General features: G+C 32.0%; 2 protein-coding genes across 7 annotated transcripts; both read right to left on the bottom strand.

The window, feature by feature from the left end:
- Positions 1-2,850: 2,850 nt before the first annotated feature.
- LOC114192340 (rRNA-processing protein EFG1-like) lies at positions 2,851-6,286 on the bottom strand. Of its 2 annotated transcripts, none has more exons than XM_028082033.1 (7): positions 6,040-6,286; positions 5,703-5,963; positions 5,455-5,593; positions 5,113-5,227; positions 4,746-4,809; positions 4,366-4,632; positions 2,851-3,159 (listed from the first exon to the last, which is right to left on the bottom strand). In XM_028082033.1, the coding sequence occupies exons 1-7, from the start codon at positions 6,178-6,180 to the stop codon at positions 3,154-3,156; spliced, it is 993 nt and encodes a 330-aa protein (XP_027937834.1). In that variant the 5' UTR covers positions 6,181-6,286; the 3' UTR covers positions 2,851-3,153. The 2 variants fall into 2 exon arrangements, with proteins under 2 accessions (XP_027937834.1, XP_027937835.1); XM_028082034.1 differs by having other exon boundaries at positions 4,366-4,626.
- Positions 6,287-7,175: 889 nt separating this feature from the next.
- LOC114191641 (putative ion channel POLLUX-like 2) lies at positions 7,176-22,047 on the bottom strand. 5 transcript variants are annotated; one of them, XM_028080940.1, is made up of 24 exons: positions 21,788-22,043; positions 21,547-21,623; positions 19,688-19,809; positions 18,857-19,143; positions 18,178-18,249; positions 17,933-18,008; positions 17,723-17,821; positions 17,493-17,647; positions 17,299-17,403; positions 16,274-16,360; positions 15,301-15,385; positions 15,082-15,229; positions 14,114-14,190; positions 13,947-14,027; positions 11,964-12,143; positions 11,750-11,863; positions 8,899-8,994; positions 8,683-8,806; positions 8,541-8,617; positions 8,382-8,429; positions 8,232-8,301; positions 8,081-8,154; positions 7,632-7,742; positions 7,176-7,549 (listed from the first exon to the last, which is right to left on the bottom strand). In XM_028080940.1, the coding sequence occupies exons 1-24, from the start codon at positions 21,871-21,873 to the stop codon at positions 7,442-7,444; spliced, it is 2,559 nt and encodes an 852-aa protein (XP_027936741.1). In that variant the 5' UTR covers positions 21,874-22,043; the 3' UTR covers positions 7,176-7,441. The 5 variants fall into 5 exon arrangements, with proteins under 5 accessions (XP_027936741.1, XP_027936742.1, XP_027936744.1 ...); XM_028080941.1 differs by lacking the exon at positions 8,382-8,429 and having other exon boundaries at positions 21,788-22,047; XM_028080943.1 differs by lacking the exons at positions 21,547-21,623; positions 21,788-22,043 and adding an exon at positions 21,472-21,491.
- Between the last annotated feature and the right edge of the window lie 4,413 nt (positions 22,048-26,460).

The raw sequence follows: 26,460 nt of genomic DNA, 5'->3' as shown, positions 1-26,460 counted from the left end.
TATTATTAAAATTATAATATATATATATATATATAATACTTTATAAAAATAATTATAATTAAAACATTTGCAAATTTTGCCATAAGGAAAATAAGAATTTATAACAAAATATGTACAAAAACAATTATAAAACATCCTTTTATTGCAGGATAAATTACCAGAGTGAATGTTAAAAAGTTAGTACAGGATGCATCGTGTTTCGTTATAAAATTAATTAGACAATATTATTAAAATTATAATATATATATATATATATAATACGTTATAAAAATAATTATAATTAAAACATTTGCAAATTTTGCCATAAGGAAAATAAGAATTTATAACAAAATATGTACAAAAACAATTATAAAACATCTAAAAATTATTATAATTTATACTATTATACAAAGAAAAAGTTTATTTTTTGTGTACATAATTTTTTCTTCTAAATTTATCCTTTTTTAAGTGACTTTTTTAAAATTTATTCGATTTTTATATATAGTATTTTTTAAAATTTAATTATTTTTAAAATAAAATAACTATTTATAGTAAAATATTAAATATGAATAAAATAAAAATCATCTGCAATAAATTTATTAAAAGTATTTATATTTATTTTTACAATTATTTCTACTTTCATTTATAAAAAAGGTGAACACATTTGCACATATTATACAATCAAACTACTTTCAATTTATATAAGTAATTCTTTTAGATAATAGAGATTTATGTGTAAAGAAAAAAAATGCACTCCTAAAAAGGTGCATAACTAAATTTGTATTATTAATTAATTATTATAAACATGATAGAAAAAACACTTTCAATTTTCATAGGTAATTCTTTTAGGTAATAAAAACTAAAAGTTGATTAATATAGTTAAATTTAAAAAAGAAAATAGTTAAATTGATAAAATAACTATTTTAATTTTGAAAAACTATTATTTAAAAGATAAAAGTAAAAAATAAATGCGAATAAAAAATAAATGCGGATAAAAAATGTCTCCTCTATATATAATATAGAATAAACTTATTTAAAAACTAGTTATGATTAACTATTTATACTTAAAATACATATATATTAGATGTAATGTTAAAATCAATAAGTTTTGTTAATATTAGTTACATATTTTTTAATTCAACTAAATAAAAAGGATCGACATATTTTTAAGTTCCTTAACTCACAAGAATTCGATCCACCCAACTTATGTTGTTGAAAAGAGAATCAAATGTGGAAGTAAAGTTTAATCAAATTTTTTCTAAATAAATAATATGCAAAACAATAAAATACATAAAATAGAGAAGAAAGAAACCAACAAACACAAAAACTTGTAACGTGAAAAAGTCTTAATATGAATAAAAAATCCACAGGACTTTAAATAAATAATAGAGTGAACCCCGATACATGAGAAAAGAATAAAAAATTTTCTTTAAGGTAGCTTCTCTCCACATACTTGCACAAGATACATTGATTGCTCTTTTCTTCTTCACTCTCTCTGATAGCTTCTTCACTCATTAACTGTGGTTTGACCCATTACACATTAATTATGTCTGTATATTCCTATATTTTTGTAGAGAGTGTGAAAGCTATGAGTGTGAACATCATGAGACTACAAACATGAATTCCTTCCACCCATCTTCTTCTCATAGTCCAATTTCATATAAAGATGGCAAAAAAATTGAATAAAATCCGTGACAAATACTAAATGAATATTCTTAATGTATACCTACAAATCATGAATGGGAACTAAGGACAAAAATTAGGATGTTTGTGAATTAAGATTGCAGCAAAATATCTAGATAAGAGAAGAAACGGATGGGCAACTTCTAAAAGGAGAACATAACATTCATGATAGTAAATCTAAGCTTCGTCTAATGATGGAACGAGTTCAATCTTTTAATCCATTTAAATTAGGGGTGACAATTAGGGCATGGCCTGTCGGGCCAGCTCGCAGGACGCGGGGCGGGCCAGAGTAGTGACCCCGCGGCCCGTGCGGACCGGCCCGCATAAAATTAAAAAAAAATCTTGCACTTGTATATAATTACTTCTTTTATAGACTCTTGCATTAAATTTGAAGAATACATTACGTATGTCATAGTATGAATATGATGAAAATGTTGAATTATCAATTTATCATCTAATTCTTCAAAGTCTTGAATTTCTTAAAGTTTTCCAATTTTTAAACATTGAAAATTTTATTATAAAAATAAAAAAAAAACAAAAAAAAAACGAACGAGTCCGCAAACCCACGGGCCAGACCAGCCCACGTTGTGCAAGCCTTATGCAGACCAAACCTAAACGGGCCAAACCAGCCCGCATTGTCACCCCTAATTTAAACTCAATTTTGATAGATCAGCAACAAAACAGGTTTGAAGGAATCATGTCTAACCTATTTTACCACCTCTAAAAAAGAGTTTAAATTTCCATGAAACAGTTTTAACATAAATCATTATGACATAAAGGAAACCTAAATTTTTTTTCTAGAAAAAAAAAATTTCACTCATATAACCTAAAACATGACTGTTTTATGAAATAAAAAAAGAACTTCCACTCCATTATTCCAATCAAAATTTTACTTAATCCATACTACTATATTAAAAAATATACAATTTTTTGTCACATTATGAAATAAAGGAACCTAAACAAATTTAAGAAAAAAAAAATTCCACTCATAACCTGAAACATGACTGTTGGCATAGTTATCTCGATAATTTCAATAAAAATTTCATTTAATCCATAATACTATATTAAAAAAAAAATTGTTAGTCACTGCCATTGGTTTTGTATGTTACCTCTCAAAGATCTATTTGATTCCATTACTTTGCAGAACAGTTTGAATCGGAAACCATGTATACTTTGGTACAATCAAAGGAAAAAGGAAAAAATTACATGAATTCAAGTAAAAATAAATTGTATTTTAAACCTAAATTTGTTTCGCACCATCTTTGCCGAGCCATCGTGACAGTAAGCCGAAAAGGTAAAATATCATCTCAGATAAATCAGAAGTTCAATATAATTTACAGTAAGCCATAGTTAAATATGAAGAGCCCACAGTAAAAGACAATCTACAGTAACAACTCTTGATCTAACCTAACAAGTCAATACATATGTATGATCGTATTGACCGGTGTGATGTGACGATAAACCAATTGCTTATGGTGATGCTCACCGCGCCTACAGCTGGAAAAAAACACCCCAAGTATCACTGTTAGAGACAGATTGAAGGAAAGTAAATATTGCAAAATTATTTCATGATAAAAAAACTAGCACGTGTAGAGACAGAATGAATACAAAGGAAAGTAAATATTGCATAATTATTTGATGATCAAGAAACTACTTGCACTAGACCCGCTATGATGCATAATTTTATTATGTATTTGAAGAGTATTCCCTGATAGAAACAGGATTGTCAACCTTTAAGTCAGTACAGAGCAGCAGCCAAAAAAATGCTATGGGCACAGAGGAATGAATGTTGTTCTAAAGATTATGAATACAACACATAAATGTTCAGAAAATGAAAACAATCAAAATTAAAGGCATATTCTCATTTTTAGTAAAAATGTAATGATTTATGCAAACAACCACCATCAATCTAGAGTCAAGGAGCATAAACGAGGAGAGGGAAAGAATAGAGGTAGAAATTAAAGAGAGGAAAAATAATGAAATCATGAGCTCAAAATTATTGAGCTGTGAACTGTGGCATACACAACACAAACTGAGATTTGTATGAATCACACCTACAGCAGATAAGAGAGCAGAGAACAACTATGATCAGAAACAAACCAGTCTGATAGCGTGTGTGAATAAAGAGATGGTGAAAATCAATGGGTTGCAGCCTGCAGATACTCCGAAAATTATCTGACCAAAAAACGCTCATACAGCCAGATAATTAGAGACTAAAGAAAGATGTCATCCTAGGCCCAAAAAACTTTTGCCAAGCACATAATCGACAAAACCACTGGCGCACACAGCCAGCAGACAACCTTGCTGCTAGAATTAGGAGGGGTTTTCTGCTTGAAGTTCAAAAGTGAGGCGGAGAAATTATTTTTGGTCAAAGGAACATATAGCAGATAGATCAACAAAGTGAGAATTTTACGACCCAAATTGGTGCAATACTGCAATTTGCTGTAATTCATGCCTACTCCACCATAACAGGACTTGGGGAGAGGGATCTGTGCAACTCACAGTGGCAGTGGGATAGCACCATAATTGACCGCTATGAACAGACTTAGTGCTCAATATGTGCAAGGAAGAAACTAATATGAACAAGGCATGGAAGCGTGTGTAAAGATGCTTCAAAACCTACCTATCAGCAATAGAATAGGAGGCTAATTTTCTATAAATGAACAAGGTTAATAAAACTCAAGCTAGGCAAAGGTAATAAACCTGCTTCTTTTTCTTCTTAGGTCTTCTCTTTCTCCGAGGCTTGTGAGCATCAGAGTTGGAGCTTAAACTACTTCCATGGCCTGTCCCTGATCTCGAGGGTCCCCTTACTTTGAAGTCTGAGCTGCTTCTGCTATTTGACGTGTTGCTAGACGTGGAAATATCAGATCTCTGTATGGATGAATGTTGGCCAGAAGATGACCCAAACCTTGACAATTTCATATTTGAAGGGCGAGGAGGAGGCATCAAAGCTCTAGCAGAAATCTGCCTCTATAAAAAAGGGGCGGATATATTCAAAATTTGAAAATATTCTGTAACTATCTATTTCATGGTATGAACTATTGCAAACTAAAACAGACAAAATTGCTACTCTTACTACAGACCTGGTTTTTTTCATCACTGGACATGCCAGACACGCCTTTCCCAGAAGCACTAGAAGCCTGCTCTCTGCAACCAACGAAAAAAAAAATTAATACTGGTAGATTTCATCAAGATAAAACATGCTAGCAGCATCTTAATTGTTAGTTCCAAATTCCCTGGCATAATGCTGGACAAATGCCGGAGTTTTCAGAGCAGAAAACCTGGCTTCCTCTTCACCAGTACCAAGACCAATATCAAAAACAACGAAGGTTGATTCTACTACTCTCCTTTTAACATTCTAATTCCCCTTAATGCACATGCACACAGCGTATATATGAAATTCTCATTGATATGATTGCTAAAGTAGTAAAACATCTCCCCTCCACTGACCTTGCACTTTTGTCTGTCCATTCATCATCTGCATCTGCTTCATCACTAGAACTCCCAGCAAGGAAAAAATCATCATCACTCAGATCCAACAGACCGTCATCCTCACTACCAGTCTCTGCTACAGCAGCACGAAATCTTGTTGACATTTGATCGAACACAAATGTGCTTAAATAAAAGGCATATTAAAAAGTATACAGCAGAGCTTCAACCTAGTTTTCCTTATTTTATTGACAACTCATATCAACAAGGTCTCACACAGCAAAAACCAAGCTCTTGAAGAGCACCAACATTCTAAATTCATTTGATGCCAATCAGTATTATAAAAATTCACAATTAATGAACCTTCTAAATCCTTGCCACTTGCAGCAGCTGCAATCAACCTATCTTCAATCTGTTTGCGCAGCCCATTCCTCCTGTCAACTATCTCTGAATCATCGCCGCCGGTAAACAAGGGAACATATTTTTCATTCTTTGGAAAGTACTGCAAATTGAAATTGATTTTGAACAATAACAAGATTTTTGTTTTCGGTCAATATTCGTCGTGATGTCAACGCAACAAATAATAAATAAAAAGTGCGCAGAACACGGACCATGACATATTGAAGATCTTGTTTTAGAGCGGAAAGTTGGTCAGAGTAAGGTTGGGCAGAAGAAGAAGATGAAGAAGAGGCACGGTGCAGTTTCTCGAGGCGTCTGATTCGCCTTTCAATTTTCCTCCTCTCGAAGAACTTGATCTTCCGGTCACGTAAAAAAATTTTGCGTTCCGCAGCGAGGCGCGTGTGAATCTCTTGCTGCTTCTTCAGTGCTTCTAACTTTTGCTCTTGCGCCTCTCTGACCTCGGGAGGCAGATTCTGCTTCACCAATTCCGAAAATGAATAGAAACGAATCGACAAGATGAAATAGGGATAGGAATAGGGTTAGGGTTACCTTTCGGAGCATACGCTCTAAGGATCGAATCTGGTTTTTGAGGGAAACGGAGGGCTTGGGTTTCTTGGCAACTCCGAGAGGCTTAGAGTTCGATCGGCGCGTTGCACTCACGCGCCGCTTGCTATAAGCGCCGTGAGCCATCTCTCTTTTCTGAGTGTGTTGCTTTTGTTGTTCCGTAGTCTCGCTCGCCTCTTATCTTACACGCCCAAACCCCGTGGAGGGATTCCGTCTGAAATTTGAGATTGAATATTATTTGTAACCATTTTCAAATTTAATATTTCTTTTTCAACCTATTAAGTTATAACGTTTGGTTTTCAAGGCGGAAATTGTTATTACTAATTAAAATTTGTTAAAAAATTAAAATGATTTTAAATTGAGTTTCCTTATTTTCCTTTTCAAACATATTAAAGGACAATTCTATTAACTAAATTGTGTCGTAATGGTTTTAAACTAATTTAACTTGCTTAATAGAAATGAAAAAAAAAAAAAGTTTAGGCTGCAAAAAACTTATACTCATAGATTTCTCTCTCAACATATATCTGACTTGAATTCCCTCAATTACATAAGATTATACTTCAAATTTTGACCAAAAATTAAATATCGATTTTCTTATTCCATTTCAAGCATCACCCAATTTAGACTAATCACGCAAAAGCTCACAAATTATTTTAATTTTTTCCTTTTGTTTTTCCTTATTACTTACAGTGAAAAGTCTTACATTAATTTAGTAAACTTTCAGAAATAAAAATTTACAATTTATAATAAGTTTTAAATGTAAAAAAAAAAACTATAAGTAAAAAGTTAAAAGCAGTTTTCATTTAAAAAAAAAAACTAAAATTCATCTTGAACAAAACCAACATTAAAGCAATAATTCTTGATTTTTAATATTATAAAATTTAGACTTCAATGCAAGTTTAACCCTCCGATTTAGATATTTTCCCCATATTTAAATTTACTTTTTGAATTCTTGAACTTAGGAAATTATACTTTTTAATCCTTTCAATACCTTGATAGTACAAAGTAAATAGTTAATTTTGAACCTGCAATTGGTTACGACATTTGATAGCTAGAATCTAATTTTTAATTTAAATACAAATTCGTTTAAAATCTCTTCAAATAATTAAAACAAAAACAAATAGAGGAAGAATTTTATATTAAAGAGGCCAAATGTAAAATAAAAAAGTGGGAAACAGCAGAGGAACAATGTGACCAGCAAGACTTAGACACAATTAGTAGATAGCAGATAAACAAATTCCTAGAACGTGTTACTAAAAGTCAAATCCTAGAACACATTAATACTGAATCATCCTGATTAGCAATCAATCACCTGGATGCAATCATCAAATCAATGGCCCCAAATTTTTGGGATCAGAATTTTCAAAACAAAAAATCTTGACATGATTCAGCATTTCAAAACAACTGGTTGCTCTCCTTCAAGTTCAGATATGACTATCAAGGAGTCAGTCATTTCAAGAGAGAGAGATTCAGACTTGGGAACAGGGTTGATAACCTGAAAATAGAAAAGTGTTCTGTGAGTAGCATGTTGATTCAAATGAAATACTAAAATTAAATTTGTACTATTGATGGCATACATTCTTTTTGTTCTTCACATATCCTATGGCTACTTCTCTCCTCAAATGTGCCCTCTCAGAAAGCTCAGAAAATGATGGATTCTCTCCTTCTTTCATGTATAGGCCAATATTCTGCAATGAAAAAGCAAGAGTCAACTGCACTGCTACAACAGCATTGCTTGTTTTCTTTTTTATAGAGTAGGTTGGCGTTCATGTTCTAATTTAAAAGACAAACTTTTATGATAAAATGTTCATCTCATACCACAGAGGTTGATGCTATGTACGCAAACTGGGACAAAATCAATTTATATCATTTACTCATTTCGTAAGTTGCATTATTTCAAAAGGAATGCTGGGGGATAAAGGAAGGAAAATTTAAAGAAAGCATGACACCAAAGTCACACGCACATTACCTTTATGGGGAGGAATGTTTACAGAAAAGAAGTATCAAAAGATGAAGAAACATTTACCTTGACATATATTTCGTCTCCATCTGCATCTAGTACGTCTTTCCAAACATCATTTAGTTCGCTGTTCTCGGCCACTGATTTCAAGTTTGAAAAATAAATTTAACGTTGATACATATATTCAAACAAAATCAAGAGATTAAAGATTAATGACCTTGTGCTGTTACAAGGCTCATTATTTCCTCTGCTGCAATGTATGTCACTGATGGCTTGATTCTACTAATCTGCAGCATTTTATATAATGTCATAATCAAAAGTTACCACAATATAAAATTTGAAAGGTTGAACAAAACAAAAGAATTACTTGTTTCCCTAATTTTGAATCAACAATTTCCGCAACTAGATTATGCACCTGCAAAACATCCATTCGATCCAACTATGCTTTATCCATCTAGTAAGAATAACTAATATTTCAAAATGAATATTTGCTATCATCACAAGAAATAGAAGGTAAAAATATCACCTTTACTCCAAGTTTGTTGCAGATATTTTCAGCAAGGAGAAGAGAGTAAGCAGACAATTTGTCTGCCTTAGTTGGATCTGAAAAAAAGTCATATTGGTCAATCAAAGGCCATTTTCAGTCACAAAATTTTACGCATGTTTACCTCCAAGCAGCCATTCTCTGTCAGATATGACAGCAACTGATAAAGGAAGATCCTCGTTCTTTAACGAATTCTGAATATTCATAATGGTTTCTTTTAAGGTGTCATAGTCCATGGGATTTCCAATCTGCCAAAATTGAAATAAGTGAAAGATCTCATAAAAAACAGCACCACCCTGAAAGAAATTTGAATACATTAATTGACTTCACAAGAAAATACCCTGTGAGAAACTCGGACATTCTTGAGTTTGTTATGACCATTGGTGTTGCAAGACTTACTGATCCTGTCATCTAATGGTGTGTCTGATAACACTTCCTGCATATTATTTGCAGCCAGAAATGGTAAATATAGAACTTCCAAGTGAATTCATAAATAATGTAGAAAGAGGAAAACTTAAATATAACACCACAAACCTTATACCCTAATCAATCTACAATGTCATAACTCTGCTATTAGTTCAAACTCAAGATGAATACACATCAGTAGCACAAGTATGTAGTTTGGAGGGATAATGCATTTTATATTAACATAAATATAGTAGCAGTAAACCAGCTAAGATCCTTTAAAGTGATAGTCAAACTTGATTCACAACATAAATGTGCAACAATGCATCATTTGATAGATATGTTAGAGTGGGATTGGAACATATTACATGGGTTATATTATATGGTTTTTTGAAAAGGACATACTAGAATCAAATATAATTAGATATTATATATAACCAACTATTCTGTTTTCTTCATTGTTCAGTTTGATCGTGTAAAACCCATTTCTTTTTAATATATGTGCTTCAGTAAAAAAAAAGAAAAAAAAATCAGTTCCCTTCTAAAACCCTTTCAGCTCCTCTCTACCTTTTTATCTCAACTTTTCTCCATTTTTCCAGCCACTGTCCTACCCTTCCTCTCTGCCCTTCTCCACTCTCACACAACTTGTTCTCCCTGCTTCTCATCTAAATTTCTCACCTTTTTGAAACAGAGGCTAGAACAGAGATCCGTACGGAGTACTCCTCAACCTCCACGTAAGGCAACCTTCAACCTTCATTCTATTTCTGATTTTAGTTCTGGAGCTATGGTTCCGCTTTGCTCTCGTTTAGAGTGTCTTTTTCCTCTCCTTGTGTTCTTGTGATTTAGTTTCCTAAGCTGTTTAGGAGTTGTGGTGCTCTTTTTGCTTAGGACTTTCTTCGACTCCAATTTGATATCAATTTCGAAGTAAGGGAAGCTAGGGCTTTAAAACTTCTTTTTTTAAGTGTCTTACATCGTGCTTAAAATGCTGGTTTGATGTTTGTGATTGTGTTTTCTTTTGTTGTTGTTTGGGATTTTTGGTTTTTACTTGCTAAAATTAGTGAAAACCTGTTATTCTAGCTTAAGCGAGAATTTGTAGCTTAAGCGAGATCAGTCTAGCTTAAGTGAGAATTTCTAGCTTAAGTGAGAATTTCTAGCTTAAGCGAGAATAGCAGAATTCCGCGAGAAAAATCTAGCTTAAGCGAGAATTACTGCAGAATTTTAATTCCTTATTTTAACTTATGATTGATTGAGTTAATGTTAAAAGTATGATGTATGAAGCTATGCATAAATGATGTGGCATTTTTTTAGACCTGTACTTGATGTGTGTAGCATGAGATGATAATTATTCTGAGATGGCATGTGGAATGTTGATGATGAAAGAGTTTTAAGGGAAATTCTTGGTGATGGTGTGGTTAGTGTATGCCTTAATATAGGAGATTTCTAGATAAATGAAGGTATTCTGAACTCTGATAATCATTCACACTCATATAGAATAGAATATGTGGTGAGAGAGGCAAGAGATCTTAGTCTTGGGACATGTTTGGGCCCAAGGCATAATGGGATTAACCTTGTGTATGGTTAGGTGATAACCCCTTGTGTCTAGGCTCTACCTTTAGAATTCTATATCAAGTGCATAATCCAGATAACCGAATCGAGAATCCATTAATTTTTTAGATGAAGATAAGTATGTGAATTATTCTTTGGTTGTATGTTGCTTGTGTTTCATAACTTGTTTATTTAACTATTAAAAATTATTTTCACTAGCTTACCCTTCTATCTGTGTTCTATGTTTTGTTTGGATTTTCTTTTTGTGATGATCACCATTATTGGTGAGAGCAGATGATGAGGCACCTGTTGATCTGGATCCGGTGTAGCGCAATGCCGCGTTGTTTAGCTTAGTCGTTGTAGCTAGTTTCCTTCTTTGAGCACCATTTTGTAGGAATTTCTTATGTTTTGATTTAGTACTCTATTTTGAGTAGTCTTTTAAAATTCCTGCAATGGTGATTCTTTTATACTCTCACTCTTGTTTTGCTCAAAATATCAAATCATGTGATGTTTTATTTCAATAGCTTTTGTCTATTGAATGGGATGTTACAATTCGTACATTACTATTATTATATATAACCCTCTCTTCTTTGCAAACATACGTCTTGATTCAATGATTTTTTTATTCTTTCCCCCCGACATGAGAAGGACCAAAGGTTGGAAAATACAACTGTTTAATTCTACCAAAAGGGTGCAACAGAAGAGAATAAATTAAAATGTTCCATTCCGTTTTATGTGCCAAACACCACCTTAGAATCACATGGTCTAAATCGGTAGATGTATTCACCAATCACAGTGAGGTTCCAAGAACTTATTAGCAAGTGGGGAATGATTGACATTCATTCACCAACTTGAGAGGTTGTTGTAAGCAGGCACTAATTTAGGATAGATTATTCATGTATATATTCAAAATTTCAAATTATATTTGTTATTATCAGGATAGATTTTATGTTTTGTATTTTTCTTTTTTCCTTAAATAACTTTAGCCTATCAATATGGATTACACCTTGTACTGGAAAAGTTATAGATTTGTATTCAGTTTTCTTCTCCAAGTTAGAGATTCAAATATATGAAACCTACCAAAACATTCCAAGCCCAATCAAGATTAGTCATTAATTATTACTATTATTATTATTATTATTATTTGAGGGGGTGGGGGTAAGGGGAAGAATTTTTTTTTTCTCCCCAATTAGAAACAAAAGTATATATCAACAAAGATTCTCAGATATTTAAGAACATACCAAAACACTTCCAGGACCAAGATAGTTATCATACTCTTGGATCATTTCTACAGCATCCGGCCGCCATCCAAGTAAAAGAACGCATTCTTTTGGGCCAACATTCCCTTCTGATGCCTACATGATTATAACCAATAAAGGTTAACATTTCAAATAGAACATAAAGTATCATGCTCAATCAAAACATGTATACAACAGAGTTCTGGAAGTGTAATACCTTGGAACCTGATTTAGCAGGACGTTTTACAATATTAGCAAGTCTAACTTTACTCAATTTGACGGCATGTTCCACATCCTTTTCAGGTATGTGCTCATCATGAATTACATGTGTTCCTTCTTTCCCATTTAGGGTTACTTCAGGATTTTTAGCACTCTGAAGGGATCCAATAAACAATACCTAACAAGGAAAGGTAAGCGGTATCAAAACTTTGTAGGCTCTGACAATTGACTAATGTAAAATAAAATTTATTCAACATGTCATTGTCCTGTCAGTGAACTGGTTAGATCCAGCCGTTATTGATTTTTTTCCTTACACAGTCTCTCTTCCCTATCCCCTTCCCCAATTCCCAGCAAGTATTTCAGGTAAGCAACAGTTAAGTTTGAAAATAGTATCTGTAACGCATATCCTTGTTCAGAAAATCAATATAGATTACTAATCCAGTTGGAACTACAAGAATCTACTGAATTAAAGATGCAATCTAAAGCAATGAAAATTTAAGCAAAATAAATTTAAGATATAAAATCAATTATTTTTCACTTTTACACAATCTTGATGTACTGAAAAAAGAAAAATTATAGTAAAATATGACATGAAACTCACAAAAATACATTTCTACAACCCGAAGACAGACTAGGGTTTAAACTGTCCGGCATAGAGTAATTTAGGCATAATTAGAATTTGGCTCCTTCTAGTTTTGAAATTTAAACTTTGATCGATTTGGATTGGACCAATTTGACAACTCTAATTATAACATGTAAATGATTCAACTCTCTCACTCTTTTTACATATTTATAATGTATAGATAGAGCAAAGTTAATTTTTAATAAAAATTCAAGCCTAGGTGAATATCTATTTGAAGAAGGCAAAAGTGTAACAGTGCAAGGAGTCAAGGACATAAGATGTACTGTATCCTAAACCAATACAATTTCTGATGCCAACTCTCTTCTTCCAGTTTACCAGCTGTTTGATAGTTTAATTTCTTGAATTTCTTGTTATTGCAACTTATACGCATAATTGTTGGTGAAAAAGATATGGAACAATAACATGTTCCCTTTGTTGAAATTATAGAAAGAGGAAGTGAAAGGAGAGAATAGAGACCAAATATCATGAGATTGATTTGATATGATGTAATGTACTACAATATGCAGTAACAAGATTATAAAACCAGTGCACTAGCTCTTATTTGTACTAATGGTGCTCCTGACCAAAAAGGAAGCAAATTGTGAGATCAGAAAATATGATTACCAATCCAAAGAGATGTAAAGAGAAATCTAACACTAAAGAAAAATATAATATATTCTTCTAATTTATATATTCTAAGAACACTCTTGCTTATTCAGAAGAACAACCATTTAGTGCCCATTTGTTCAAGGTTTTTTTTTTAGAATAAGTTTTCTTTCAACAAAAGGATATGTTTAAAAGTAGTTATAATACTTGCATAATTTTTTTAAGAAAAATAATTTGCTTAATGTTTTCTCATAATTAAAACTTAGTAGTTTCAGTAAGAGTAAGTCGCGTTTAAGCTTTAGAAACAATTGGGTCATTAACCAAGCAACTCTCATAAATTTCATGCCAAAACAGGTAAAAAGGAAATATATCTATACATATTTATAAAGAGATTCTCTTTGCAACAATTTTATAACCACCATTTTTAGTGTACAGAATTTATTACCATTTTACCCTTATCAATATATGTCATTTTATTATTTCACCCTTGATGTTTTATAACTATTTCTTTAAAACTCAATTAACTACATACAATAAAAAAACTATCTATGATAAAATTATAAAAATTATTTATTTCATAACTACTTTTTATGAACATATTTCTTTTAAAATCTAATAATGTTTTTTTTATTTTAATAATTATGATAAGAATTAATTTTCTACTTTTTATTATCATAATAGAAAAGTGGATACATGTGTTTCCACTAGTCATATATAAGAGAGTTAGACTAAGTTATATATTAGTCTACATACTTTGTCAGTTTTCTGCAGAATTTCACCATCGTTTGGGTGAAAGTTTAATTTCCCACACCGGTAAAGGCCACATACAATGACCTGAAATAGAAGGTAGAAAGCAAGCATTAAAAAGTCTATAATGTAATTACTTCAGTCTAGAGATTACATTTGAATAAAGTAATTACTTCTTGAAATTTATGTCTTATTTGCCTGTAAGTCATTCCCTCTAGGTCAGGCAAGCTGCGAAGATTGAATACATTTTCTGCAAGTGGAACTAAAAATTAGAATTTGAGAATAAATACATGTAGATCAACTGAAAAAAAATATCAAAGAAGGTTTAACCATTTTTCAAATTTAAGGAAAATATCTCAGTCTACTTTAGTGTAATACCAAGTAAACTAGGAAATGGAACTCCAAACCAAATTAGAGGATGAAAAAATATAAGAAATAAAAAACACTTCAATATGTTCATCTTATCTTAGAATTTGAAACTAGGGTCAAAATTAATTTTCAAAACCAACTTATAGAAAATAAGGGTTGTTCAAGCTTTATACGCTCTATTTTAATAAACACCCACCTTGAGACTGCAATTAAGGTACCCAAAGAAACCACAATTAACGCATGACTTTGTGTTATAATATCATCTTAGAAGCTGGGGAATAGCAATATGAGTGACCCTGCAATGAATCTAATATAGACTCCAATATCATCTTAGAATTTTGGCTTAGAGCTTTACTCCGTAAACTCGGACAACAAGGTCATAATTGCTTAAACTTTATACACTCTACTTAAGTCATATCTCTAAGCAGTGTTAGACTAAACAAATCCCTTCAAAACTGCAATTAAAGCAATCTTCAAAAATACCACAATTTAGGCAGAATAAGAGTACCAACAGTTAAGGAAATTTCCCAACAGTTCATTTTCATTGATAACAACTAATTAAAAAATAGAAACCTGCTAAATGTATAATTTGGTAGCTGCTAAGTCCAATTAACAAACTATCAAAAAAACATTTTAAATTTATATAAAAATCTACTCTGAATTGTTTTGACAGAACATAAAACAAATACCAAATAAACATTAAAGAAATAGGAAAACAAGCAATCTGTATGAACATGACATGCATGAAATGTAGAGAGCATAATTGCAGTACTTCGATAATTTAGCAAGTGTCTGTAGATCTTTATAAGTCCCTTCTGCCGAGAGCATTGAACAAATAGTTTGGATGCAACATTTTCTACTGGCTCTACTTTCAATGCTGAGATTGACTTCATCAACTCACATGTCCTGGAACTTGAAACCTATATTCATTAATTAATAAATTTTCTGCTGATTTTTAGTTTCACTAAGGAGCTGCTCGTAAGTAACAAACCTCAACTATAGTGGGGACAGAATCCATGTTTGGAATTGGTTGAAGGGCTAAAACAGAAAGAAATGCATCTGTGTCAACTTCATACCTAACATACAAACAATATCACATCCATTAGCTTGGTTAAAGTGAAAGTCAGCACAAGATAGAAGCCAAATTAAGTAAAAAGTAGTTTGTCTACTAAAATGGTGCTATCTATATGAACAAATGAACTTTGTGTGGCTTGTAATTTGTCTGCATTGAATAGATGAAAAGTCAGAGAAAAAGCTCAACTACAACAAATGTCAACCAATTAATCCATTTGAAGAAAAGTGTGCACATTAGAAAGGGGAATAGAATTGCCATATACAGGATGCATAACTCAATAGTTAATGTGACAAGTGTCTTACAGTTAGTACAAGTCTAAGTAAATAAGTAAAACACTCTTAATATGATTATCTAACAGAACAAATTTACAAACTGTTCCATTCCCAATATTTTCTCATTGATTAAAGTCCTTAAATCCATTGAGAAAATCCTCAACAAAATTTGTATCTGTAGCTGAAGATGAAGAACAAATAACATACTTATGTCACATTGTTGAAATGCTTTGATAAACATAGTTTGTGAGATACCGACAGAACCATGTGAAATTTACAGCAGATAATAAGACAGAACTTAGTGACCCAAAGACATACAGGAGGTTTCAGGAAAAATTTGAGTAATTTGACAGTTATCCGGTCAGACATTATTTTCCCAGTGACTTTCTCACCCTTTCCCCTATAATAACTTTAGCAATCACTAATAATTAAAATTCAAACCAGTAACCACTATGCCTAAGATAATTATTGTAAAATTACAAATAGCAATTTTCTCTAACATCATTATCTACCCAAATGCTTTTCAATAATAAATTTGTGGAAACAAGTCTACTGATTTCAATTTAAGCTGCTCTATAACCACCTGACAATAACAAGCTAAGTAGATCAACTCTTACCGTTCCCCTTTTGTTGGCAGTATAATTATTGCACGTGCCTTGTTGGCTGCTGCTCTTTCAAATGATTTTGTTAAACTAAGACTGCAACTGTAAAGCCAAAAACATTCAATTTAGACCTTAAGAAATTTATGCGAGAAGGAATAAGAAGCAATCCAAGAGACAGTAAGCCCGAAATATTAGCCTTTGTGCTTTGTTTGCCTTTAGGTAGTTATTTAGGAAGTTAGGGGTCTAAATAATTAAAGTTTATGTAGTATGTCTTTGGGCACTGTTCTAGAAATGTGGTCTATAAACCATATTATTCTAGTAAAATTTAGGTATTATGGTGTGTTCTTAAGTCTAATTAACATTTGAGACATGAAAGAAAAAAAGTTTCAAATCAACTCAACATACGAGAATAACTTATGACTTTTGCTTCTACACAACAGTAATAAACACTCACAAGTTTACGTAGTTCTGTAACCAAGTGTGAGCAAAATTGAGAGCTTTTCTAAATGTTGGGTTTGTGAAGCGTCCAATGAATTGTTTAATGCAATTATTAATTCTTATTAACTTTGAATGGCTTGGAAGGGCCAGAAAAAGGAAAGTTCCATGATGTGCAGTGTTTCCGTGGTTTATATGATTATAGCAGACTGCTTGGATTTTCTAGAGTACATCGTTATTCTTACTGTGGTGATGAGATATAATAATGTTAAAAGCTTCTTTTTGGTGCTCTATCTCAGTCAGATATCAGTGGAAGTGCAGGGCAGAATATTATTGTGTCGATGACCTTGACTTCTCTAATTGAAAATAGAAGCTAAAGGAACTAAGTTGCTCTCATAATAAAATGGAATTAAACAGAAATAATAATCTTATAATATTAAGACACTCACTTTCCAACTCTATTTTACATTCTCTAAACGGAACATGTACCAAGATCAATCAAATGGAGCAGAAAAGTCTCTGGCTGGCTTAAGAGTAGAAACAAATCATAATTCCACAAAAAGGTCTTTCCATGATTAAAATAGGAAATTACCCAGCATTGATACCTCTTGCTAAGGACATCAATATGATTTAAATCTTTTGCAATATTGTCAGCTATCCTATCAATCTGTTTTCTTGGAAGATCAGACATAAGAAGGATTCTCTGCCTCCTGCATAGAGATGAAAAACCATATTGCAGAAGCCAGCAATGAGGACACAAGATAAAGGCAATGACAACTACCTTGTCTGAACCATTTACCTAGCTGTAGCCGTGCCTAAGCGAACAGCAAACTCATGATACTTATTTAACTGCTTTAATATGAAGGGAAGATGACTATTCATCCCACAGATAATGATATGATCAGTCTCCAGAACTTGCATTTGGGCACCCTCCCTGAGCTTTTGCATATTACTCTGTTATGAAGACGGTAAATTAATAGCACACAAAGAAAATATTGCTTAATGAATGCTTAATGCTTCAGAATTTACCCTAAATTGTTCAGTCATCGTACTTAGAAGTCGAGAGTAAAACAATATACCCCATATTGCAAGAAGTAAACCAACAACACGCTCAACACGTGTTCTTTGCTGTAGATCAACAAAAAGTATTTAATTTGGTTGCACAGTAAATGCTTATAAACAATGTAAAAGGGGTGAATAAAAACCCAGATTGTAAAGTCCACAACAAAACCAACATACTTTTAAATGAGTAGATGATGAACACAGACATGCCCAGGCTTCCCAGAGACAATCTTCCAGAGAATTTTGATTACCCCTGGATAATTTAAAATGACCTAGATTAACAAATATAGATAAGAACAACAGATAATAGTTCACCATAACTTAAGCTGCCACGATCTAATACAGCTATTGGCAAAGGAGAGAAATAAAAATTGAACTTGTAAGTCAGAACACTCTTAAAACAGTGACCTAACTATGATTACCTTAACTTGAAGAACATAATACCACCAACAATAACAAATGAGAAGCATGCCACTATGAGCACCACAAGGAACCTGAAAGAGTCCATATGATTGTTTCAAACAAGTATGTATATATCCTTAGTTTTTTAAATAACTGGTAGTTGGCAACATAAACAAGACCCACTAGCTCCATTCATAAAATGAAGCCACTCATTTTACATACTCTAGAAAGTGTTCAGAAAATTCAGTTAGCCTTGTTGGCCACAAATAAGTAAGCTCCTTAGTCCTTTGGAATAGGTGCAATAAAGTAATGCAGGTGTTCGAAAGCAAAGCACCCAAGGAAGAAGCAATGCAAAATTTCCTCTTGAGAGCTATTTTTGAAGAATGGTCCTGCAACACTTTTGTGTTCGTCTCCATCCCTAACCATATGCACTACATCCCTGAAAAATAGTCATGTTCCTCCAGAATAATCCAGTATTCTTCCCTAGGAGCTCAATAGTTTTACCAAATTCGTGAACATGATTCACCAAAACTAATGATAAAATGGTAGCCTTAGTTACTTCGTGTAAAATAAATCATTTTAGCACACCAAAATATGTAAGCAATGCTAGTAAAAGGATTTAATAAAGTGAGGAGCTTTAAATTTATTGACCAGTAAACATACAAATTCAAAGACATATAAATGAAGTGATTGACTTACGTGGCAACATTTCTTTCAAGCTGGATGTTAAATAAGTATAATAACCGTGCTAAGCTCCAACCAATATCATGAAAAGAAGGCAAGGACACATCTAAATTAAGAGGCTTAGGCTTATTCAAGGCATTAGAAACACAAGCAAGTGGCAGGCTTGTTGCAATAAGAGTCTGACGCAAGTATGGAAGAAGTGCATGGCCAGCTTTTATCACCAGATCACACAACTGTTTATGGGTCAGTCTCAGTATGATGTAAAAAGACATAAATTGTATCATGCTTCCAGCCTGTTGACCCTGCAGCACAAATTGTACTTTGAGAGATTTAGTTAGCACTAAGTGCTGCAAAGCCTAGCAAGCCAAATCCAATAATACATCAATTTATCCAACATAATTGAGCATGCTACAACCATGATATTGACTTAACAAATAATGTGTAAAAAACATATTTCAAAAATCCTTAGTTGCACAAAGAAACAGTGATCCATTGAATACAAGGATTTTCTTTTAGCCAACATCACTATCATTGATTTTACTTACCCCATTATCAAACATTATTGACAGGAATAATGTAAAGGACTTTTAGTGACTAAATTATAGTTATTCTCATGCACAACAAGCTTCAAAATAAGAAAAGGAGAAAATGCAGTAATATTAACACTTTAACAATAAATAACATCCATCATAAATACAACCTTGAACTGCTTGTTTGAAAAGAAAACTGAAAAAGGTATATATGAAACATAAAAAGAAGGAAAAACGCGCACTTAATCAGATGAAAGTAACATTGTTACTATAAAAAATCTATACCATTTGCCAAGTTTTATCATAAATTTCTCACCTGAGAACTACTACTATGTTTCTTCATCCAAAAAAACTTGGTGCCCAAATTTTCTGGGACATGTTTGTAAGTGTTCGAACTTGGCTTAACTTCTGACCTGTGAGAATCAACCTCCCGTCTCCCTACAGGGATTTCAACAATTCAGCTTTAGTTCTAGGTAAAAACAGCCAACAAAATTAATCCACAAGTTTTTTTTTCAAATCAAACAAAAAAGAGAATAGATCACAGGAAATAGAAAGATGGATGATGAAAAGGAAAATATTTAAATATGAACCAACAAAATTAAGTTCTCCCAAAAGAAAAGAAGGGTTAAAAAATAAACATAACTGATTAGAGATAAAATAACCTCCAATAAGACAGTGTTGAAACTCATGGAAAGAACATTCTAGAAAAACAATTTAAACTTATAAAAAAGTAGATAGATATCAATCTATAACCATCGTGAAAAATTCACTAAGATCTACATACCAAAAATAAATAAATATAGCCCAATATATGATGGAAATGAAGGTTTATAGTATTGTCAATGTAAATCACTAATCTTTTCATACTTGCATGAGTTTCTTGGTGTGTTAATGTATATATCATGAGCCCAGTCTGAAAGCAAGTGGAAGTAATCTTCTTTCTTTTCTTATGAAGCTAGCATTGTAAGCAAAAAGATAAAGGCTCAAGCAGGATATTTCAATATCAGTAAAAACAGCAAAAACATGTGTGTCTCATCACAAATGGACAAACAACCGCAACAAACTAAAGTTTAAAGTACAACATAGTTGACGACTCAATTGAAACCTTTGATAAAATAAAAATAAGAGATGGAAGTACGACTACACGATTTAACAGATGTACACAGTTTAAGAATGTGACCAAGTTGGATCACTTGTTTTATAGTTTCACAAACAAGAGAAGAGAAAAGAAGAGTACAATACATCAGAACTAGTCACAGAACAAGTAACTAACTTATCAAACCACATGCAAAAGCCTTCACAAAAAAATAGAGGTCGAATAAGAAGCATGTAAGCAGAAAAGTGATAGAGTACTACCTCTGCTTCAGACTAAATTCAATAATTTGACTTGGTTCTGTCATATGGCATCAGATATTAGACTTGACTCTATCCTATGGTTTTCAATTATTAGACTTGACTCTATCCTATGCTATTCAATTATTAGACTTCACTCTATCCCACTGAAGTCACATGACATATCATCTACTTCACATGATGACAATTAATGTCATTTTAATCCCAAGTGTTTGCAAACACTGGAAAGCTGAAGCCATCATCCTAGATGAAATATGAAATTATGCATATCAGAACTATCAGTTGTCAAAAAAAAAAAAATCTGTATTCATGAAACTAAAAGTTCTATATAAATATTTGTTGAAAAAAGAAGAGAAGAGCAGAGGAAGAAAACTATGTGTAGCGGCAGGTTAGAGAGTTAAATGCCGACCCCAGAAGCAGAACAGGGTTAAAGAAAGTGAAAAAGAATCTCATCAGCCATTTACAAGAAATACCAATGATTAAGAAATGAGCAACATAAAAGAAGTGAACAACAAACCAAGTCAAACACTAAGTTTACAAGTTTGAGACAAAGCGGTAACCCGTAAAGTGGTGGCAGAAATGATTAAGAAAAATGAATTAGGCCAGTTTAGATATACAAAATTTGAACTAGAGCTTTTTGGTTGGGTGAAATTCAGTGCCACAAATGACATTTTTAAGTAGGTACATAAACCTCCATTCAGTTTAACCCATTCAGTTTAACGGCAAACAAAGTAAAGAACATCTTACCCTACAGAAACTTAACATTGACAAGTTTAAGATCTTGTATACTCAATAAAGCAGCAGTTGATTCATGAGGCTCACCTCCAGCTTGCCCTCTAGGACCACGCATGTGTAATGCTGAGGATTTGATCCAACTGAAGTGACAGGGCATATACCTCCTGTGAAGCATCATCACAAGCAATTAAACAGAAAACTCTCCATATAACACACTCATCTAAAACCCATATGATCAATTCTAAGGTAATCCACTTTGAGGACATGCAAATCCATTTTTAGATATCTATGTGTGTGTGGGGGAGAAAGAGAGAACATAAGGGTGTGCCTGGAATTGCAAGTGATTGAAGAGAGATGGGTGTAAGTTGGTGGTAAAATCCATGGCTGACAGCTTTGCAGGTGAAGGAGAAGCATTGTTCCCTATTCCACTGGGAGAGATCAGAAAGGTCTGACAGAACGAACAGAGGAAAACGTTGAACGTCGGATAGTTAGTAAAAGCGAGAAAGGACGGAGGGAGTGAAATACTATGTAATAATTAATTATTTAATTAATAATATATGAAGAAAATCTGAGAAGAAAAAAAAAAGGATAAAATAAGCCAAATAGAAAAGGTGAGTGGCAATGGTAACTACAGAAGGAGGAAGGAGGAGTGTGGGAGTGTGCGTTATTGTGAAGTGGGGTAGCAAAGGAACGTAGTACCAAAATTAAAACATCATTCAATTAAACGAATCGAAAACAACCACCTCACAAGACAACAAAAATCTGTGACTAAAAAAATGAATAATCCCTTTCTGGATTTGGACATACTGAACTTGGTGATGGTCCTGCTTGCTGATTCCTTTGGTGTTTTGTAACAACTCAATTGAATCACAATAGCTGTATTTTGTAACAAACGAATCTGAATACAATATCTTCTTATATATTTCATCACCGACAAAATGATTTTATAAAAAAATATATATATTCAGAGATAAAGATCGAAAATATGTTAAAAAAATGAATTTTGAATAGAAAAAAAAATAGTTGTTGGAGTTTAAAAGAGCAGTTGGAGTTGAAAAGAGCAATGATAATTATGAGGTGAATCCCCACACGTGCCCTAACATTGCAACTCTTCAATTAAGAAGAGTCTTGAATTGCCAACTCTTGAATTTCAGTGGTTATGTTCGACCCTACCATCTACACTTTTGTTGGTACATCCACGTTTTAGTGTGCTTTTCAGCATGTTGTTCGAGTTGGTGTGCTTTTTTACCACCACCACTAACAAATGCGCATTGCAAAGTCAACACTAACCACTACACTAAATGGTACACACGTTTGGCTTGCGATACTATAGCATCGTAATTCCTTAATATTTAATTGATATTGTTAGTGTTTTATTTATTTAACGAGTAATAGGAAACAAAGATTTAATAACAAATAAATAAGGATATATTGAGAGAGACGTGTGTGAATTCTATTGTATTCAAAAATTACAAGAAATGCAAAATCTTTGTTAATGTAGCAAAGTAGTAAAGTGAGAGTCGAGCACTTACACTATAGTTGTCAAAATGGGTTGAAATTCTCGAGCCAACCTGGCTCATCACGGATTTGGGTTGGATTGAATTTTTTTACAAATTTCAATACAGGTTGAATTTTGACCTGATTCACCTAGAACTTGGCTCATTCGGGTTAAACTCGTGCTGAACCGAGTTGGCTCACTCGGGTTAAATCCATGATGAGCCGAGTTAGCTCACTAACCCGCAAATAAAGAGTCACACAAGTATTTTTTATTAATTTCGGCTTTGTATTTGGGTCATGTTAGGTTGTTTTTTTTAGCCAACACATAAATAATTTGTATTTTTGTGATTTTGGTTTGTATTTGGATTGTATTAAAGTTTATTTAGATTTTAATTAGAATTATAATCTAGTTTTGGCTGAAAAAAATAAAAAAAATGTATTTTTTTTAATTAAGTGAACCTGTGAGCCAATCCGTTTAACCCACCAACCCGTGGTGGGTTAGACCGAGTTCGAATTTTTTTGACTCACTAAGTGATCAACCCGTGGTGGGTCGGATCGGGTTACCCGTTTTAACAACTCTGCTTACCACTAACCAAAAGTTATAATCATTAGTCATAATACAATTCTTTTTACTTAAGAGCGTAACAGCCAAAACATCACGATTGACCTGATCCACTTGATCTTTGTCACGGGACAATTGATGTCATTTGTAACAATTTCCCCTTCAAGCAATTGTCTCACCAGAAATCTCACTCTTATATACTAATAGCCTCCCATAAACTCAATGGAATTATAAATACACTCAACAACAATGAGTTTAGAACCTAAAAGTATAAACCAAATTGGAGAAAGAGGTTTAGTAAGTGTATATCTGCATTGATTCCTATATGTCACATTAAAAGGCTAGAACAAAGAGGAGATTGTGTGCAGAAGAAACAATTTAAATACGTATGTGCTTGACAACTATTGAATGAAAATATGAAAAAGTCAATTTTAAGTATAACTCAACCTTACAAAATTAACTTGTAAGATAAAGTTTGTACACATTTATATCTTTCAAATAGATCTTATCACTAACAATATGAGATCTCTAATATACTTATTGTCAAGACACATATATCTCAAATGTGAAACTAGACGTTAATAAATGATTCGATAACGATAACACGATAAACTTAACTAACAACAAATATCATGAAGATATATAGACTTTGAATGGCTTTGATACCATAATATAAAACAAAAAGGAAAAGAAGACGTATCAAGGTAGAAACATAACTGAATTTTATTGTATGCAAAGATTAATTTACAATAAATAAATGAAAAGTCATATATAGAAGATTGTTAATGTAACAAAGTACCAATTATCTTTAACTTACCGTTGTTCTATACACTAATAATTAATAATAATAATAATGAATTATATGTAGTGTTGATTTAAATAAGTTTGAGCAGAAAATCTCCGCAACAAAAAGAAATTGCAGTGTGTTGATAATGTTTAGAGAAGTGGTTCGAGATTTACATAAACCACTACGAGGACATGTTCCAATGTGTGTGATGCTATTTGTTTTTTTTTAATAAGAGGTGAGGAGTTATTTTTCTTTGATGCAAGTGTTATTCCAATGAGGGAGTAATTATATTCAAGCAATAATCTTCCTACACATTTATAATTGTCACCTAAACATATAATGTCATCTGCTTCTTGACCAATAAAAGTACATACATAGAGTAATAAAATTTTTAAATTTTTTTATCAAAAATAATAATTTGTCAAAATTTATCAAACCAAACTTTGTCAAAATATCATTTAACTTAACAGTCAAATCAATTATGTGAAACCTACAAAATTACAAATTTCCTTAAAATATTTTTCCAACCAAAATATTTTTTCTAACCAAAATCTAACTATTTTATATTATCATGAGTACACAGTTTGTTTACTATAGTTGATATAAATTTCTCTGACTATTCAAACTAAATTCACATTTAAACTAAAAAGACTCTCAATGATTTATCTTATCAAAATGTTTCAAATTGAAATCTCAACCATCCAAATACGGATAACATTGAACAAATTTCTAATACACAATACCAATTTTATTTAAAATTGAAAATATCTTCTCTCATACGACAGTGACACATGTTTTTCTAAACAATGTGAAAAGAAAAAACTTAAACCACACAAAACTCCTAAAAATTTAAGAAAACGTCATCAAATTAATCAAAGTATTATTAGAAGTTGAATCAATTGAGAGAAGCACTCTCGCAAGTTACAGAAATAAAACATTGAAACACTCAAAACAAAAAAAAAAGGAGATTTAAAAAAAAAAGTTACTTTAAACCATCTACAATAATAAAATTTATTTATAATAAAGATTTTATCTTATAATTTAATAACATTTTTATTTTAATAATAGTTAAAAAATAATAATTTTACTTTTTTTATCATTATAGAACAAGAATAAACATGCATACACTTAATCACATGTGTTTCTACTAAGAAAAGTAAGATTTTTTTCACAATAGTAGTTAAGAGCAGCGCGATATTTAATAAAAGATAATTACTAATGATATTTTCTGACATCTTCCTTCTTCACTTATCCTCAACAAATTCATATTACTTAATTATTTTTATCTATTTTCATTTTTAATTTATTTATTTCATGTTTATAATTTTTCTGTTTTGTAATAAAATCCAAATGACTGGGTTTGTTTGGTTTTTTGGAGAGACGGCGGTTTCATTTGGGTGAACAAACACGTTTTGGACGTGAAAGTTGCGTGAACAATGAAGCTATTCCACTCTCAGTACGGTACCCATCAAACTTTGGATGGAATCTTGTACCCCGTGACCAACACTGACTCACCATTTTGTTTTCTCCTCTGCCACAGATGTATATATACTAAATTTTAAAGTTTTGGACCATGTCAAAAAAAATATCTTTAGATAACAACTCTTTTGAAGATAATTATTCCACACCTTTCTAATAATCAAATATTATATTCAGGCAATAATAGCGATATAAAATAATAAAAATGTTAAAATATCACAATTCTGTTGTTTTGTTTCATCATTCAAAAATCGCCATACTATATATATAAAGAGTAGAGATAATTTGTTTGGAAACAAAAATAAAGAAGAATGTAGCAAAAAAAATTGGGACTCCTTGAGAGTTTTGTAAATTATTTTCTATTACACCGACAGAGGTTATTTGGGTAAAAAGCAATTTGGTTCGCATTGATTATTTGTTTGTTTGGTTTTTAACACATGCATCATCAATGTTATTTTGGATAATCACAATACAATTTTCATGTAAGATGATATTCTCAGTCGTAATAAGTGTAATATATCTTTTATTATTAATATTTTAACCACTTTAAATTTGGACTCTTAAATTATTAGTGGACGTAGGATTAGACTGCTACATGATGTTTTTATAACGTCAAATTATATTTTTAGAATTGTACTAAAATATTAAAGAATTGTACACTAGAATATTTAATTTT

The sequence above is a fragment of the Vigna unguiculata genome, chromosome 7 (assembly GCF_004118075.2).
Source record: "Vigna unguiculata cultivar IT97K-499-35 chromosome 7, ASM411807v1, whole genome shotgun sequence".
NCBI lineage: Eukaryota > Viridiplantae > Streptophyta > Magnoliopsida > Fabales > Fabaceae > Vigna > Vigna unguiculata.
This window is presented reverse-complemented; position numbering and strand designations above follow the sequence as displayed.

Excerpts from the sequence above, each read along its gene's own strand:
- LOC114191641 (XM_028080940.1), bottom strand. The coding sequence starts at position 21,873 with ATGCTTCTCCTTCACCTGCAAAGCTGTCAGCCATGGATTTTACCACCA. Across the intron at positions 8,618-8,682 it reads CAGAGAATGGCTGCTTGGAG|ATCCAACTAAGGCAGACAAA; the intron begins GTAAACATGCGT and ends ACTTTTTTTCAG. Across the intron at positions 8,302-8,381 it reads ATTCAAAATTAGGGAAACAA|ATTAGTAGAATCAAGCCATC; the intron begins GTAATTCTTTTG and ends AAAATGCTGCAG.
- LOC114192340 (XM_028082033.1), bottom strand. The coding sequence starts at position 6,180 with ATGGCTCACGGCGCTTATAGCAAGCGGCGCGTGAGTGCAACGCGCCGA. Across the intron at positions 5,594-5,702 it reads AAGATCTTCAATATGTCATG|TACTTTCCAAAGAATGAAAA; the intron begins GTCCGTGTTCTG and ends TTCAATTTGCAG. Across the intron at positions 4,633-4,745 it reads CCAGTGATGAAAAAAACCAG|AGGCAGATTTCTGCTAGAGC; the intron begins GTCTGTAGTAAG and ends CCTTTTTTATAG.